This window comes from Artemia franciscana, chromosome 9 (genome assembly GCF_032884065.1).
Source record: "Artemia franciscana chromosome 9, ASM3288406v1, whole genome shotgun sequence".
Lineage (NCBI taxonomy): Eukaryota > Metazoa > Arthropoda > Branchiopoda > Anostraca > Artemiidae > Artemia > Artemia franciscana.
The window spans coordinates 5,130,646-5,149,662 of record NC_088871.1 but is presented as its reverse complement, the minus strand read 5'-3'; the positions used below and the strand labels follow the sequence as shown (position 1 = coordinate 5,149,662).

General features: G+C 33.9%; 2 protein-coding genes across 5 annotated transcripts in view; both read left to right on the top strand.

Moving 5' to 3' along the window:
• The window catches only part of LOC136030924 (uncharacterized), a 307,594-nt gene that overhangs the window by 40,380 nt on the left and 248,197 nt on the right, over positions 1-19,017 (top strand). The window lies entirely within an intron of this gene.
• The window catches only part of LOC136030925 (eukaryotic translation initiation factor 2-alpha kinase-like), a 103,502-nt gene that overhangs the window by 40,520 nt on the left and 43,965 nt on the right, over positions 1-19,017 (top strand). For 3 of the 4 annotated variants that reach the window (XM_065710029.1, XM_065710030.1, XM_065710032.1), the window contains exons 5-6: positions 6,287-6,480; positions 13,644-13,769. In XM_065710029.1, coding sequence (XP_065566101.1) covers positions 6,287-6,480; positions 13,644-13,769 — 320 coding nt within the window. The remainder of the gene's footprint in view (positions 1-6,286; positions 6,481-13,643; positions 13,770-19,017) is intronic. The other variant, XM_065710031.1, reaches the window with a different exon arrangement.

Here is a 19,017-nt window from a genome sequence, read left to right as displayed (position 1 = left end):
TAAAGAGAATAAAGAGTCTAGCTGTGTACAATACTATCGAAAGCCTTAGGAAGATCGAGAGCCCAAATGTGAAGACCATACTCTTTAGCTGAAGTATCTTTAAAAAGACAAGAAAGAACACGGTGAGTGTCCTGGCAACCGATGCCAGACAAAAAACCGAGCTTGTTCTCCCTAAAATTAGCATTCAAATTAATGAAAGGAAGAAGGATATATTCAAGTACTTTACTAAGATTGCAAGTACCCATGATTGGCCTGTATTAAGAACAGTCCAATGGACTCTTACCTGGCTTAAGGATAGAAGTGACAGTTCTCACAAAAAGCTATCAGGAACAAGAGAAGAACAAATACACATTTGGAAAAGCAACTGTAAATGGAAAAACAAAGACGGGCAATTTACTTTAAGATGATAAACACTATTTTCGTCAACATCGTCAGAGCTTGATTTCAATTTCTTAATAGATATAATTACAGCATCAACAGAAACGGACAGAACTTGTGAGTTAAGGAAGACGGGAGAACCGAATCCAGCAATTTTGAGTAAAATGTGTGTACTGCATAATTCAGTTTGGAAAACAACTGAATAGTGGTCAGACTACGCAGCTGGTGAGATGGGGTAATTAAGAATTACTCAATTGTCTAATTTAGATGAACTAATCACTTTTGTCCCATTCATTCTTAGTGGTAGGAAAATCTAACCCCTTATATCGGCCTTATAGCAAACGTTTTTTAAACACACGCTTAGTTATTTTTAATTTCAAATACATTTCTGGATAGTGGTCGACCATTATCAATCCCTAACCACAGCCATAATTTGGCTTTATTTTTCACAATTTTCAGATCAGGGTCACAAAACCATATTGGTTTTGTTGTGCTTCTTTTAACTCACTCCTGAGGGATGACAACCTCCTCAGGATGTTTTAAACATCACACAATTTGGTTGTAGCACTGTTTCCGTTCATAATTACTTCTTGTAGAGCAAACACTTAGTTGGAGTTAATGAAAGGGTACACGTAAAGAACCAAGGAGTATGGCTAGGGTTGAAACAAATACACAAATTATTTTGAGGCAGGGGAATCTGCTTGGGCTGTACTATTTGTTCGAATTGAAAAAAAGAGTGATAGTAGAAGGTGATCAATACCATGCTCATCTTTGTGATGAGTGTGATTCCTCAAGCTTTATGTCAGTGTCCATATCAAAAATAATATGAAATTCATAACTATCCTTGCTTATTCTATGGAGGAGAGTTTCTAAACTTGCACATGATTTGGAGTATTTATTTAGGGAAGTCATATTCTTCTCATTATGAGGTATGTATGTAGGCTACTAGTTACAACAGTCTTTCCAAGCCTTATATCTAGAAAATACTCATGAGAAAAAGAACACGATGGGGACAAAAAGATGAGCTTTTTTCTTACAATACATGCTAAGACCCCGCAAGGCCTTCCAGATGTAAAAATAGCATATGTTATGAAAGCAAAGTGATTAGTACTTCGGTGCAGGAAATTAACACTCATTCCTGTCAAAAGATGTTCCTGAAAGCATACAATGTAAAAACTTAATGTGCTGTTCATCAGTCGTAAGATCCTTGTTCTTTGTCCCATAAATATTAAAGGACACAGCTGATAGTGATACAGACACTATACAGACTATGATTTTCTATATTGATAATCAGTTTGTCACGTACAGGACGTATACTAGTGATTGATTCATAACCATTTGTCAGATCTATCACAACTTTTCGCTTTAATTTGTCTGAGAGAGTAGGGGGAAGGTTCGACACAACAATTGTAGCTTGCGAGTCGGGAATTGCAGGCTCTGGCTGTTGCGGGTAATCCAAGTCATAAGCATCCATCTTTTACGCAACGACCTTGAATAGTTTTTTTACACGATTAACCTTTGTAGAAAGCCTTGAGTAAGCCACAGTGGGCATAATGTGAACCGCGGTAAGAGACTGGATAACATAAATCGGAGTCGATTCCTCCTCAGCGTCGAATTTTTTTTATAAGGTCAAGAATATCTTTTACATTATTTGTAAAAGCTTTCGTGCCGATGCGCCGTGGGCAATTATTGTTAGGCACAACTTTCGCCCCAAATTCATTTTTTGCATTAGCTGTAACACCGCATTCAAAAAAGTCTATTGCATGTCGGATAATAATATCGTCTTGAATTCCTTCTTCCGAGCTATTTCGTGAATAATTCATTAAAGGGTAGTGCACCTATTCGCAATTATCCATAGCTTGACGTCAGTAAAGTGTAAATTATCCAATAGGCTTATATAGGTGTAAATGGTATATTTGCAGTTGGAAGCAGGGTTGCCAACCTGAACACTTCGATTAAGTTTAAAATTATCACTTATTTGAAACCAATCTGAAATTTAATGAAATCAGAGTCCAGAGATATTCAGTCCACCAAAAAAACACATATTGTCCAAATATCAAGTTCATAGCTTGAATCTAGGCCAGTTCAATTTAATCCAAATCAAAATATTGCGAAATAACAGTCACTGAATTCTAGCTAGCTTCACAGAATTTAAACTAAAACAAAATGTTGCGAAATGACCTTTCTGAATCAAACTAAGTTCAAAACACTGAATTAATGAATCAAACAGTTCGTGGTAACGAACTGTAGTAAGCAGCGACCCGGCTCAATAGCAACCAAAACTCTAAAAAATAGGGTTTTGATATCAATAGCTACATCAAAAGAGTCGCATTTTAATTCTGATTTTAAATATTTAAGTTTAATCAAGTTTAGTCTTACCCATCAAAAGTTACGAGTCTGAGAAAATTTGCCTTATTTTAAAAAATAGGAGGAAACAACCCCTAAAAGTCATAGAATCTTGACGAAAATCACACCATCAGATTCAGCGTATTAGTGAACCCTATTGTAGAAGTTTCAAGCTCCTATCTACAAAAATGTGGAATTTCGTATTTTTTGCCAGAAGACAAATCACGGGTGCGTGTTTATTTGTTTTTTTGTTTTTTTTTTTTCCAGGGGTCGTCGTATCGACCAAGCGGTCCTAGATTGTCGCAAGAGGGATCAATCTAACGGAAATGAAAAGTTCTAGTGCCCTTTTTAAGTGACTAAGAAAATGCAGGGCACCTAGGCCCCCTCCCACACTCATTTTTCTCCAAAGTCAACGGATCAAAATTTTGAGATAGCCATTTTGTTCCGCATAGTCAAAACCATAATAACTATGTTTTCCCTGGGGGAGGGGCTGCAAGTTACAAACTTCGGCCAGTGTTAACATATAATAATGGTTACTGGGAAGTGTTAAGCGTTTTCAGGGGATATTTTTTTGGTTTTGGGGGTGGGGTTGAGGGGAGGGAGCTATGTGAGAGGATCTTTTCTTGGAGAAATATGTCATGGGAGAATAGAAATTCAATGAAAAGGGCGCAGGATTTTCTAAAATTACTATTAAAAAAAACAATGAAAAAATAAACATGGAAAAGTTTTTTCAATTGAAAGTAAGGAGTAGCATTGAAACTTAAAACGAACAGAGATTATTACGCATATGAGGGGTTCTAAAAATACTTTAGCATAAAGAGCGAGGTATTTAGGAGGAGATAAATACCTCGCTCTTTATGCTATAGTATTTTTAGTAATTTCAACTATTTATTCTATGGCCTTTCGGATTCCGGGGTCATTCTTAAAGAATTGGGTCAAAACTTACGATTTAGTGCAAAGAGCGAGGTATTAACGAGGGTACAAACCCCCTCATATACATAATAAAAATTTAAGAATATAAAAGTTTGTTACGTAAGCTAATTCTTAAGTTACGTATATGTTTACTAATAAAAACATTCATTAAAAATTAAAATTTTGTAATCGAAAAATTGCAGGGCAACTAGGCTTTCCCCACCCCTTATTTCTCAAAATCGTCTGATCAAAACTAAGAGAAAGCCATTTAGCCAAAAAAGGAATTAATATGCAAATTTCATTTTAATATTTTATATGTGGAGAGCCAAAATCAAACATGGATTAATTCAAAAACGTTCAGGAATTACATAAAAAAAAACTAGTTTTTTTAACTGAAAGTAAGGAGCGACATTAAAACTTAAAACGAACAGAAATTACTCCGTATATGAAATGGGTTGTCCCCTCCGCAATCCCTTGCTCTCTACGCTAAAGTTTCACTCTTTGCCACAATTCTGCTTTTTAAAACAATTTAAAACTTTAGCGTAAAGAGCAAGGCATTGCGGAGGGGACAACCCATTTCATATACGGAGTAACTTCTTTTCGTTTTAAGTTTTAATGTCGCTCCTTACTTTCAGTTAAAAAAACTAGTTTTTCTTATGTAATGTCATAATAGGTCAAAGCACTCTCACTGGCTCACTCATTGACTGGCTGTCACTCTCATACGCACATATAGTCGTTTTCACTGTCCTATTGCAAGTAGCTACAGTCAAAAGAAACAATAACAGCATCAAAATTGTAATCGAATTTAAAATCACAATTTTTAAGTAGTCACAGTCATAAATAGCGACAGTCACATAAAGCTGTGACAGTAAGTGGTCGAGGTCACATATAGTCACAGTCACAAGTAGCTATAGTCAAGGTCGCAGCCCCTAATAATCATATTCTCTAGTATACTTAGTCAAAAGTATCTTCTGTCAAAACGGTCTCAGTAACAGATGCAAGTATTCCAAGTCGTCATCATAAGTTCACGCAGTCACAAGTTGTCGTAATAGCAACCCCAAAGAGTCGCAGCCACAATAAGTAAGAGTCCTTTTACAAATAGTTGTAGCGGAGGTTGTAAGTAGTCACACTTGACAGTAGTTACAAGTAGTCATAGTCACAGTTTCCAACAGTCACCAGTCACAATGCTATAGTATAACAGTGTTGCTGTAAGTTCCAAGTTAATATCTTTAGCCGCTTTTAGCTATTGCATAAACTAGGTACAGGGCCTTTTCATGACTTATCAAACGGCCTTTTGATAGACTAGGTGCTGATAGTGCCTTTTTATTTAGGTTACCATCCGTCACAATATTCCCCGAAGTTCCACTATAATAGTATATACCTTTTTCAACACATCGACGATCAAACATTTTTTGATGAATAATGTGGTACTCTGTCTCAAGAGTAGAAATCAGAAGAAAAATTTGGGTTATTTCATCATTTCTAACCCCAAAATGTTCAATTTCAATCTACAAACAAAGGAACTCACTTTCAGATTCAATTCGCTTTCGAAATTCACATTCAGAGGCACTTGAAAGCTCATTTTTGTAATGCTATAATCAGAGGGGTGATATTCCGATCGCCACCTGGCTGTTTGTTAAAACCGTGAAAAACTACAGTTGCTTTACTTCCACATCTTCATATGTTAAGTTGGTTCCACTTTGAAAATTTGTGCCGAATAAATGGTCAAATTTCCAAATATATTTAAGGCTTCTTCTGTGCAAATGTTTACGTCTTATTTAAATATTTTTAGAAAATCATGAATAATCTTTGAGATAATAATCTCTTGAGGATAATTCTTATTTCTCTTTGAAGATGTATTTTGTAAATTATTATTTTTCTTTTCACAAAACGGAAAAGCCTTTTAATTTTTTTTTTCAATTTTTACAATGGGAGTTTTCATGTTTAGGATAGCATGGTTTTAGTTCTGACAGAAAGGTATCTTTTCATGACCTTGTTCATCATTTGAGAATAAGTCTTACGCTCAAAGTTTACTATTAGCACTATTAGAAATTTTCTAAGGTCCAATAAAGAAAAATACTTATTAGAAATAGAAGAAAAGAAGCAAGTTGTACGTTTTAGTTTGGCGAGATGAACTTAAAAAAAATAAGTTAACAACTTAGTTTTAAATATAACTATTAAAATGACTCATTAGGTATATCTTGGATTTTTTTTTCGTATTCTGAATTAATCTAAACTGGGAGAAAAAGTAAGATACTTATTAAGAAAATGCTGATCAGTATTGTTTGTGTTGAAAAAATAAACTAAGATTATTTGACTTCAAGAAATGGCATTAGTACAGTCCTTAGGTCCCTGTGTTGCACATTGACAGTTCGAATAGAATTTTATTTTTAATACAAATTCAAATTGTTAAATCCTGAAAATATTATTAAGAGTTTCAGATTGGTGAGCGAACTTTTCCTATTGGAACAATGACTGTTTCTTCTAGAAAGTAGTCTTGATGTTATTTTCTTAAACTTATTTGTCGAAAAACTTCAGGTAAATTATTTTTATTAAAGGGATATTTATATATTCTTTGGAAAATTAATATTTATGTATGTTAATATTACAAAGTAATGTTACTCTAGCAAAATAAACTGTATTTTTCCAGTGGTGAAAAAAGAACAGACCTATTTGTTTATTCAAATGGAGTTGTGTGAGAAGCAAACACTTTATGACTGGCTAAATGACGAAAATACTAGACAAAGTGAAGGGTCTACGTTGAAAGGATTAGATATATTTCAGCAGGTGGTTCATGCAATTGATTATATTCACAATCGCGCCATTATTCATAGAGATATAAAGGTAAACTATTTTCTGTTTCCTTCCACGTTTTTTTCAATTTAGATTTTCTGTTTCTGATCCAAAACTATTTATCATTGTCAGAACAAAGGACTGCCTCAGTAAAGAATAGCTTTATGTCACCGTGTAATTTGTTAACGTATGAGCAAAATCTCAAGAACAGCGAAAATTCACAAAATAATGAGGAAGAGTAATCAACTATAAAAAAACAAACTATATGTGTCCTAGTTGTTAAAAAGATACATTTAACGTTTAATAAATATATGCTAGGTTAAAATTTTCAGCGACTAGTCAGCAAATGATGAAATAAGCTATAAAACATTATATGCATACAAGCAGTCAAAAAGGAAACATCTATAATATTGAAGGGAGGAGGGTATATTTAATACGGTTGATAAATTTACCACCCATCGATATTTATTAAGAATTTGCCTAAGACTCTCTTCACCAACTTAATCGGGTCATAGGATAACTAAAAGCCGACTTAGACGATGTAATTTACTATTATTGACCAGCAACTCTGATCAAAACTTGTTATGTACTTATATGTACAGAAAATTAACCTCTGGACTTAATCTATCTAGATCTTGGGTTCTTAATTATTGTACTGAAGCCAACTATAAACAAATAACACAAAAAATCAAACGTACCCCTCTCGCTGGCAAGTGGGGATACCAACTGATAATATGAAAGATAAAATCAATCGTTCAAAATACCCCTCAGTATCAATTCCCTAGCTTTTGACATTACATTTAGGCATAATGGTTTGAGTTTATGTGCATGTTGAGTTATTATTATTATTAGACTTGGAGAAAAAAATTTATGACTTCATGGATTGTGAATGAGCACAATTTATATGCATATAAACATTGCATGTATCCAATAATTAAGGTCGCAGCCTCAACATTTCCCACAAAAGACAAATGGCCACTACAACAGACCACTGGTCAGACGAACAGGTAGCAAAAATTACAAATTTCAAGATCTATTGCTGGCCAGAGTCCATTGCATCAAAGAAAATCTTGGTAACGGGTTCTGCTGCAATCCAACATGTCTCCTAATTTAAATAACAGAAACAATGAGTTGCATAGTCATCACAACTAGATTAGGGATTTAAGAAGGCACTAATTGAAATATGTTCAAAATAATCTTAACCATAGTATTATGTAATTTTCAGGATTTACTTGAGGAAGGGATTCATATACCAATCCGTAAAATGTGAGACAAAAAAGGGGCCAAGATTTTTTGGGTTTTGGATGATCATTTATAAGGAATATGTTGTATGATCACACAAAGTTTTATCTCACAGTCTCAAGTTTATATTCAAGTTAAATGAAAATTGGAGGCATGGTATAAAGGAGGTGTCACAAGAATTCGGTCCAACTAGTCTCTTAGCCTCCAACAGTGTAAAAAAGATCCAGCTCAGAAGTAAAACAAGATTTGACAAATATACCGTATAGAATTACTCTTAGAAAAAGATTCCAAGCGTGGTTGGGATGATTTGGTGGCAGATGTGGGGTAAAATTACAATAAATTATCAAGTGACTTATTCTGGATCCCTACCTATGAGATAGTCATAAAAGGAGTAAATGTCGATATTAGTATGTGGGAGAATGCGGCGTGGGGCTAAAAGGTAAGGGTTTGGGGGCATAAATAGTAACTGGGGATGAGAAACAGATCTCCAAAGACTATAGTTTTAAAAAGCTGTCCCTCAGAAGGGTAATGACAACTAGCCTAACAGTTGAGGGAACTAACTATTATCTCCGACCTCGTGAAGCAACTCTTCACCAACACCAAGTGGGACTAACTGTCTTACAAATTGATAGGACCCATTTCAAACTTTTGATGTCTGTCAATTACACCAAATCTCCTCCACAAGTTCTTATTTATCCTTTATTGGTATCCAAAAGACAATTATAATACTTTAATCGACTTCCCTACGAGTCACTCTTATCTCCTCTACTTTTTCTCCAGCTATTATGAATAATATAGAGGTGTATATTTTTTGTTTTGCAGGGTTTATTTTTCTGTCTGTGAAACATCCCTGCCAATAACTTCCAACTGAAATTTATCATCCCTGTTTTGCACCTCTTTGTGGGATTTATACTGATGACCTCTTTGTAGGATGATATGTGTATTCATATATATAAACTTTTTCAAGCAATGTCTTATGCTTCAGTAAACGAGTAAATTTGATATAATTCAATAGATTCATCCCAGATAAGCTTTTGAAGGATAAAGGAAATGGTTCTGAAAACTTTATTTTCCCCTAGTATTCGAACCCTTGAATACTTTGACCGATGTGGCTTAACCGCTTTGACCACTTCCATGAAAACTTTTAAGTGTTTTTAAATGTCATCCATAGTATTTTTCGAGAATATCATTTTTTTAACATATATAGCTGAGTAATATCTCTAACTGATCTCCTCAATACTATCTTATTGCCATAATTTTAACACTAGGCCATTCACTTAAAATTTTTGTTTCAATTTATTTCAGAGTGAAAGCCTATAGCCAAGACAATATTTCATAAGTTAGTCAGTCTCTTGGGGTATATAAATCAGACGTTTTCTTGCTTAATAGGCATTTTCTTAGTTAATTAATGTAAGTGAAATCTCAATTGATTACTAGAATAGGCACAATATTTGTCTGTAAAGTAGTGTAATTAGTTTATTTGGTCTATGTAAGAGTTGCCAAAAACAGAAATGTTGAAACTTAATGTGATCTTTAACAGATTTGGGAGATGGATGTCAATTGGAAATGTTCTGGTAATGTCTAGTGCATAGTGAAATACAATAAAATATACTAAGTAGGTTGGGGAAGTGAATTTTAATGAAGGGGGCGCTTGATTTCCCAGCATTATTTAAGAAAACAATGAGAAATTAAATAGAAAACAAGTTTTTTCAACTGATAGCAAGGAGCAACAATGAAACTTAAAATAATCAGAAATTATAATGTATATGAAAGGGTTAGTTTCTTCCTCAATTAAACAAAAAAAACAAGTTTTTTCAACTGAAAGTAAGGAGTGACATCAAAACTTAAAACGCACAGAAATTACTTCGTATATGAAAGAGGCTGCTTCCTCATCAACGCCCCGCTCTTTACGCTAAAGTTTTTTACTGTTTTAGAAAGAAGAATTGAGAGAAAGAGTCAAACTTTAGCGTAAAGAGCGGGGCGTTGATGAGGAAGCAGCCTCTTTCATATACGAAGTAATTTCTGTGCGTTTTAAGTTTTGATGTCACTCCTTACTTTCAGTTGAAAAAACTTGTTTTTTTTGTTTAATTTCTGAACGTTTTTGAATCAATGCATGTTTTGATTTTGGCTCTCCGCAGAGGAATAATCAAAACGAAATTTGCATTTTTTTTTTTGGCTCAATGGCTTTCTCATAATTTTGATCGAATGATTTTGAGAAAAAAAGAGCGGGGGACGAAGCCTAGTTGCCCCCCGATTTTTTGGTTAATTAAAAAGGCAACTAGAACTTTTAATTTTTTACGAATCTTTTTATTGGTAAAAGACTTACGTAACTTATAAATTAGCTTACGTAAAGAACTTTTGTATTCTCATGTTTTTATTACATATATGAGGGGATTCGCCCCATCGTCAGTACCTCGCTCTTTACACTACAGCTTAAATTTTATCCCAATTCATTAAGAATGACCCCCTGAATCACAAAAGCCGTAGAATAAGTAGTTGAAATTACCGAAAATACTTTAGCGTAAAGAGCGAGGTATTGGAAGGAGGTGAGCCCCTCATATGGGTAATAATTTCTGTTTGTTTTAAGTTTTATTGCTGTTCCTTACTTCCAGCTGAAAAAGCTTTTTCACTTTTATTTTTTAATTGTTTTTTTTTTTTAAATAATGCTAGTAAATCCTGCTCTCCCTTCATGGAAATTTTCTTCTCCCATTACAAATTCTCGAAGGAAAGTTCCCCCAGCATATCCCCCTCTTCTCAACCCCTCCCCCAAACCAAAAAAATCCTCCTGAAAACACCTGTATACTTCCCAATAACCATTACTATATGTAAGCACAGGTCAAAGTTTGTAACTTGTTGCCCCTCCCACGGGGACTGTGGGGGAGTAACTCTTCCCCAAAGACTTTCGACTACGTTTTTCGACTACGCTGAATAAAATGGCGAATTTTGATCCGTTGACTTTGGGAAAATAATTAGCGTGGGAGGGGGCCTAGGTGCCCTCCAATTTTTTTGGTCACTTAAAAAGGGCACTAGAACTTTTCATTTCCGTTAGAATGAGCCCTCTTGCAACATTCTAGGACAACTGGGTCGATACGATCACCCCTGGGAAAAAAAAAAAAAAAAAAAAAAAAAAAAAAAAACAAATAAACACGCATCCGTGATCTGCCTTCTGGCAAAAAATGCAAAATTCCACATTTTTGTAGATAGGAGCTCGAAACTTCTACAGTAGGGTTCTCTGATACGCTGAATCTGATGGTGTGATTTTCGTTAAGATTCTATGACTTTTAGGGGGCGTTTCCCCCTATTTTCTAAAATAACACAAATTTTCTCAGGCTCGTAACTTTTGATGGGTAAGACTAAACTTGATGAAACTTATATATTTAAAACCAGCATTAAAATGCGATTCTTTTGATGTAGCTATTGGTATCAAAATTCCATTTTTTAGAGTTTTGGTTACTATTGAGCCAGATCGCTCCTTACTTTACCACGAACTGTTTGATACCTTGCTCTTTACGCTAAAGTTTTTTTTAGTAATTTCAAAAGAGCTATTTATTCTAATGAAACAGCCTTTGTGATTCAGAGGTCATTCCTAAGGATTTGGGACGAAATTCAAACTTTAGCATTAAGATTGAGGTAATGACGAGGGAGTGAGCCCCTTCATACACGTAATAAAAATATACAAAACATAGAAGTTCGTTACCTAATTTAATTCGTAAGTTACGTATATTTATTATCAATAAAAACATTCTTAGATAAGATAAAAGCTGCAGTGACCTTTTTAAGCAATCATAAAAATTGGAGGACAACTATGCCCCTTCCCTACCCCTTTTTTCTATCAAATGTCCGATCGAAATTTTTAAAAGCCATTTTTACAAAAACGTTAAATAATATGCAAAATGCCTTTTAATTATTCATGCACGGTGAGCCAAATTCAAAACCTGCATTAATTCAAAAACATTCAAAAGTTAAATAAAAAAAAGAACAAGTTTTTTTCTAACTGAAAGTAAGGAGTGACATTAAAACTTGAAACGAATAGAAATTGCTCCTTATATCGAAGGAGCTGTCCCCTCCTCAGCACCCTGCTCTTTAGGCTAAAGTTTTACTCTTACTCACAACTCTACTTATTAAGACAATAAAAAACTTTAGCATAAAGAGCGAGGCGTTTAGGAGGAGACAGTCCCTTTTCTATGCAGAATAATTTCAGTTCGTTTTAAGTTTTAATGCTGCTCTTTACTTTCAGTAAAAAAAAACTTGTTTTTTTTTATTTAATGAAATGTAGAATCCAACTTTATGCTTCTCTTTTTTGTGGTTGATTTTGTTGTGTCGGTCAAACTTTCCAGAAAAGGATGACCCTACCGTGCACCCTATTATGTAATAACTAGCAAATATTTTGAACAAAATGACCTGTTAATATATAAATAATACCTTATGAGCAATTCGGTCAATTCAATAAATCATTTTCTTATACGTAGACCTATTCCATTTTTTGCGACTTTGCGTATGTTATGGTTTATTAGCACTCGCGTAATAAATCCTCGCACAAGACTCCCTTCCCCAACCCCTACCAGAAAAATTCCCCCTGAAACGTGTGTATACTTTCCAATAACCAACACTAGTCTATTACTAAAACAAACAATGGGCAATACTAAACAATGGGCTAAGTTCATAGCTCGAGGCTCTTCTCCTTGGGAGCGTGGGGGATTATGTCATCTTCAAAGATATAGTTATTAGATTTTTCGACTGTGATGAACAAAATGGCTATTTAAACATTTTGATTGGGTGACTTTGGGAAAAAATGAGCTTGGGTGGAGGAAGTCTAGTGGCCCTCCAATTTTCTGTTCACTCTAAATAGCACTAAAACTTTTAATTTCCTCTTAAATGAGCCCCTGCGATATTCCAGGACCACTGTGTCGGTACGATCACCCCTAAAAAAAAAGAAAGAAAATAAACACGCATCTGTGATATTTTTTGTGGTAGAAAATAAAAAATTCAACATTTTTGAAGACAGGAATTTGAAGCCGCTACAGTTTGGCTCTTTTATACCCTGAATTTGATGGCTTAATTTTCATTTTGTGACTTTTAGGGGTTGTTTCACCTCTTTTCAAAAACAAGACAAATTTTGTCAGGCTCCTAACTTTGAATGGGTAACACTAAACTTGATGAAGCTTATATATATGAACTCAACAGAAAAATCCATTTCTTTTCATGTATCTATTGGTATCAAAATTAAGTGTTAAGAGTTTTGGGTACCATTGACCCGGGTCGCTCCTTACTTAGAGTTTGATAAGAAACATTGAAGTGGAAGGGGAAAGGACTAGCTTTGGAACCCCCAAAATAAGGCTTAAAATTTAATGTAATGATATGAAAACATGACGTAATTATTACACGAGTTCAAGAGCCAAATTGCCAAAATCCCTATCGTAGCTCCTTAACTGACGCTAAGCCAGACTTATCTTAGGGGAAGGATTTACTAGTGCCAACTGAAAGGCAAAATAAATTGATTGCCAACAGACCCGTAAAGTGGGTGGTATGGCTAATGGAATCAAACAGTTCGTGGTAACGAACTGTAGTAAGGAGCGACCTGGCTCAATAGTAACCAAAACTCTAAAAAACGGAATTTTTATAACAATAGTTACATCAAAAGAATTGCATTTTCATGCTGATTTTAAATATATGTGTTTCATTAAGTTTAGACTTACCCCTAATAGTTTTTTACCGTTTTAAGAAGTTTAGTTAAGAGAAAGAGTCAAACTTTAGCGTAAAGAGCGGGCGGTTGAGGGGGAAACGCCCCTTTCATATGTGGATTAATTTCTGTTCGTTTTAAGTTTTAATTTTGCTTCTTACTTTTATTTGAAAAAAACTTTCTATTTTATTTAATTGATTAATAAGATCTTTTCTGGTTGAACAACTAGTCTAATAGACAATACTAATTTCTTATCTTTTTAAGATTGTTATTTTATATTTGTTTCATCTAGCCAAAGAACATATTCTTTTCTGGAACAGGATTTGTCAAACTTGGTGACTTTGGTCTTGCAAAAGAGATAATCAAAGGTGATGAATCGTGTCAAGTAGGAACTATTACGTATATGAGCCCAGGACAGGTAATAATTGCTGGTAATTAATTTAGAACCAAAAAAAATTAAAGTTCATATCAAATATTGAACGTTGTGCAACAAATCATATTGAATGGAGAATTGAAACCCAAAGACAAATTAAAATTGTTCATTAAATTTTGATTTTAGACTTAAAAATCGTAATATAGCTACATCTTTTCTGTATCCCACGAAGTTCCTTAATTCATAAGCGTAAGCAAAAGTCACATGCTATTTATGAAAAACATTCTTACTAAGTTGGGATTAATAAAATCCGAAATTCAACATTATTAATTTTCAGAAAATGCTGTTAAATCATTAGAAAAAATCTCAAATTAATCCTTCGCCAATCTTAAATAAAATTTTGGGCCTCCAGCCCGAAATCTTGAGTGATAAATTTGAAACAAAATCTAATTTTCAGTCTTGTGTAACATTTTAGTTATTGAAGTAGGGTGGGTCTATTCTTTCGTAGAAAACCTATTTTATCATAATAGTGTCAAATGTATTGTCATGTTGGTTAATAAAAGAAATAACTGTAATGTCATACCCTTGGAGTCCAAACAAAGATATCCTTGACTGGTGGTTGGGCTGTTTTAAGTAGTTAAAACCTGTTTTAAGGTTTTAAGTAGAGGCAATATAGCATTAGCTTGTCACTGTTTCTTTTTAATAGTGTTTTAATAAACAGTGTCAACTTTGACGAAATCACAAAAATTTACTTATCAAAATTTTTCTTTTCATAACAACATAGCGTATCTTTCTACTTTTTAAAGCTCTTTGTATTTGCTTAAGTTACAGAATTCATAATTTTATAAGAAAAGTCTATTTCTGAATTTCCACAACTGCCATATCTATTTTTTACATGTCGATGTCTACTTCAACAATGGCTAGTCCTGTCAGTTTAGAGCTCTTCGTTAGTATTTTCTCCTCTATTCACCCTAAAATATTTGAATAAAGACCAAAATCGTCAGAAAAATATTAACTCTAATAAAGATGCGTGTAGGTATGTATTTCAAACTATGAATGTGATTCGAAATTCTCCTTAAAAAACAAATAATTATGTGTTTGTTATTTTTGTATTTGATAAGCATAGATTAGTGATTTAAATTCTCAGGGTTTCAAGCTGTGGTAGATTTCTAATTAATTTTCTTAATCTTGAGGTTTCCATAAATTCAATTCAAATTTTAAATCTCGGTATGTCAAAAAAATAAAAATTTGAAATTTGACTCAGATTTAGCATTAAGTAAGAAAATTATCATCTAAAAATTTTGATTTATAAATAACTAATCGTGGAAATATGATTTGACGGTATGTATCAAAATAAGTATAAATCATCAACGGCATACTTAGCAGTTTAGACAATTTTATGGACAAATATATGCAACCCCTGTACAAAAACATAGCCATATTTTGTGACTGGTTGGTATTGACAAGGTGAGAATTTCTGAAGTTATACTGTAGTTGTATTCTGTTTCCGTGGTTAACTCAAGTTGTGTGAATTTCCACTTTTTATCAACATATTATTAGGAAATGTTTGAAAAAAAAACCGGTGCCATTCCACTGATTCAAACTGAGAATTCAGAGACCCATCTATCCCAGCTAAATGAAAAATAAACACATAATTGTTTGCCTTCTTTTATAAACAATTTTCCAAAAATCTGTTCTTCGTAAATGATTACTCCAAGCTTGGAAAGATTATTTCGACTCCCACACTTAGTTTTAAGCATATACTTATATAACCCTTTGTTAAAGTTCTAAGGATTTTTGCCTTTATTTTAATGTTTTAGGATGAAGAGAGGAGCTAATATGAGCAATATTCGCCACCATTTGCTCACCAAAATCCAAAACTTAAATTAATAATTTTTCTACTTCACATACATTTACTTTCTATTATACATATCCCCTAGAAAACAGCAATGTTGTAAGAACCACCCTGTTTTGAAAACAAAAGCACACCCCAAAAAAACAAAAAACAGACAGCCGAAAAAGTAATGATATTAATTTATTCGCCTTAATGTCATAGCAAGACTCAAAAACAAATTTTTGACAGTTAAAAGAAGTGAATATTTCGCTTTTTAACCCCGTTGTGACAGCACAATCCTGAAATATCATTTCGACAGCCTAAATAAGCTAGGATTTTAAATTTCCTCTCCGTGTTATTATGAAATGATGACTTTCGCCTCCCAGTTGGCTTTTGTGGTAATACAGAGAGATTACTTGGATTAAACTAAATTTAATTAAATAATTTTTGGCGGTATACATCATTAGTAAAATCTAACCGAGACTGCACAAAGTAACGGATGTCTTGTTTCAAACTTGTTTGCAAAACAAAATATTCTTAATAATGAAAAACTTATTAAAAACTCAACTATTAAAAACAATTAAAACGAAAAACGTTCGTCTTAACCAGAACCAGAGCAACTGGTTCCAACAAAGTATCCACCAACACATCAAGGGGGGTGCCCCTCTGGATCCGCCACTGATCAAACTACAATCATTTTCTGTTACAAGTAAAAAACAAGCTTGTAAATGAAGATCTTACGAAGAAAACCTTCCGTAACATGACGCTTGGCTATCTTGTTTAATGTCCCTATTTTTTTTTTTTCGTTTATGTTCTATTAAGGATCATCAAAATGACTTTTTGATTCCAATAAATATACGCATTTTGAGTTCCATTAATTTATCTACCTTTTCGGTTTTTGAAATATTTATTTTCTGGATGTTGTCTTCGAAAGGTCTTCCGACATAAATTAAGAAATCATAATGAATGGAGATTTGAAACCCAAACACTTTTGAAAATTGTTTATATAATTCTGGTTTTGCTTATTATAATATTATATATTATATTATATGCATTATATTATGTATATATATTATTATATAGCTTATTATTATATTATTATATATATTTGGTTTTGCTTTTATGATACAATATGTAAATATTGCAATGCTGCTGGATCTTTTTATATTCTGCACAAATCCTAAGTCATAAGTTTAAAGAGAAGTCACGCACTTTTAACTAAAAATGTTCACAGTAAGTTTGGATTAACACTAATTTGTCTAATATGGAAATAATCTCTATATTGTCGAGACACACATTTTCTATAATATACATTTTTTGCAGTTTAGCAACTGGTTTTTACTTATTTAGATTAACCCCATTCTGAACTACGTACAATAAAATAAAAACAAGTTTTACAACTAAAAGTAAGGAGTAACACCAAAACTAAAAACGAAGAGAAAGTATTACATATATGCCCGTTCTTTCCTCATTACCTTGCTTTTTTGGAACTTTTAAAAGGTTTATCAATTTAATTAAGCGGTCCCCGAAATTCAGGACTCATTCTATGAAATGGACATGCAGTCAAAATGTAGTGTCAAAAGTGAGGTATTTAGGAGGGAATAACCCTCTCATAATCATAATAAATTCTGTTTGTTTTAAGTTTTAATGTTGCTTCTTATTTTCAGTTGGAAAAACCTTTTGTATGTAATTTAAGCTCGTTTTTAAATAATGCCAGGAAATCCTGCTTGTATTCCATGAAAAATTCCTTCCCTCCACGGAAACCCCCTTAATGGAAAGCTCTTCCCATTTTAAATACCAAATCCTCCCCCCCCCCCCAAAAAAAAGTGAATTTATCCCCAGGTAGCTCCATTTTAGCGGAAAATTCCCCTAGAAAAATTTTTGCGGACGATTCCGAGTGAAAAATTTTTCTTAGCGCTCTTTTGTATGAAAAGATTTAAATTTTGTTGGTTTTTGAAATAATGCCGGAATTCTCTCCTCTGTGTACCCCGGTCCCCCTGAACAATTCTCGTTAATATCTCCACATGTAAAATTGAGTTGGCAAAGAGAAAGTAATGCAAAGAAAAGAATTTTGTATGAGAATTCTAGCCAAATCCCCCAGTATAAAAATTTCCTTTTGAAAGTTCATCCTCCAGAAATTACACTCTCCATGGAAAATTATCTCTATGGGAATTCTCCCTAGTGGAAAATACACCCCCCCTGGAAAAAAGAGAATCCTATATACTTCCCAATGAGAAATGTTATGTAAGTAAGTAAGTACTTTTATTACCCGAAAATTCATTGGAATTATATCGGAGTATGAATGGAAAAAAAAAGAAAATTACACTATGAACATAACCATAAGTATACACACACTATGTACACCAACAAAACTACTGACACATGATAGCTAGCCACGGGTTCATCTTTCCCTTAGCCTTTTCCAGGAAATTCTCTACAACCCGGTTAATACAAACTGTTGAATCAGACACTCCATAATTACGCATGATATATGAGTTCCTCCTCCACGGTGGAAGTCTCAGAAGGAACATCGCGAATCGAAATAAAAGAACTCTTTGTACACTTTTGTACACTGAGTGGACGACAAATAATTCCAAAAAGGTGCTATAAACAGCACATGTCGAAGGGGGGCAATGGCATTATACAGCGACGTAAGATATCTACAGAAGAATGGATGTCTGTTACCAATGATTGATCCGTAAGCAATCCGTATTTCTGCCTATACGTGTCGTACAAGTAACGTTCCTGTGAAGTAGAGGCTTTGACTGTTTGGTAAACCCACGTAGGTAATACTCTCACATGGATTAACAGCTGAATCACCTAAAAGAATTTCTTCCTCATAATACCCCGCGCTGAAGAAGAGTACGGCCGATTTAGACACATTAAAAGATAAACCTATTTTATTATATTCACTACTCTAAAAATCAAAATTCTTCGATAGTCGATAGGCAGATCTGTTCAATTTAAGTAGGTCATTTTTATACGTTATCAACGAAACGTCACTCCCCTTCGAAACACAAGACATAGCTACCTGGACTTGTGCCAGCCGAATGCCATTGTTATACAAACTCGGAGACACAACTGAGCATTGCTTGACCCCCTTGCGAACCGGTTCAACAACGGATTTAGCCGGGCTTGAAAGTATTTTAATTTAAGCTCTAAGGCTATTGTACATATAAAACACAGCCCTGACAATACACAGATTTAGCCCTTGTTTATACGGTTCTAATAAGATCTGCCCATGCACTGACGAGTCAAACGCCCAGCTTACATCAAAAGAAACAATAGATAATTGGTCACTTGCTGCCTCAGAATCAGACAAAATAGCAGCAAAGGTGAACAGAGCATCAGCACAACCAAGACCTATTGTAAAGCTAGACTGGTGGTTTGGTATTTGGCAAAATTTCTAATATTTGGCAATATCAGCATTTCAAAAGGCTTACATAAAACTGGCGACAC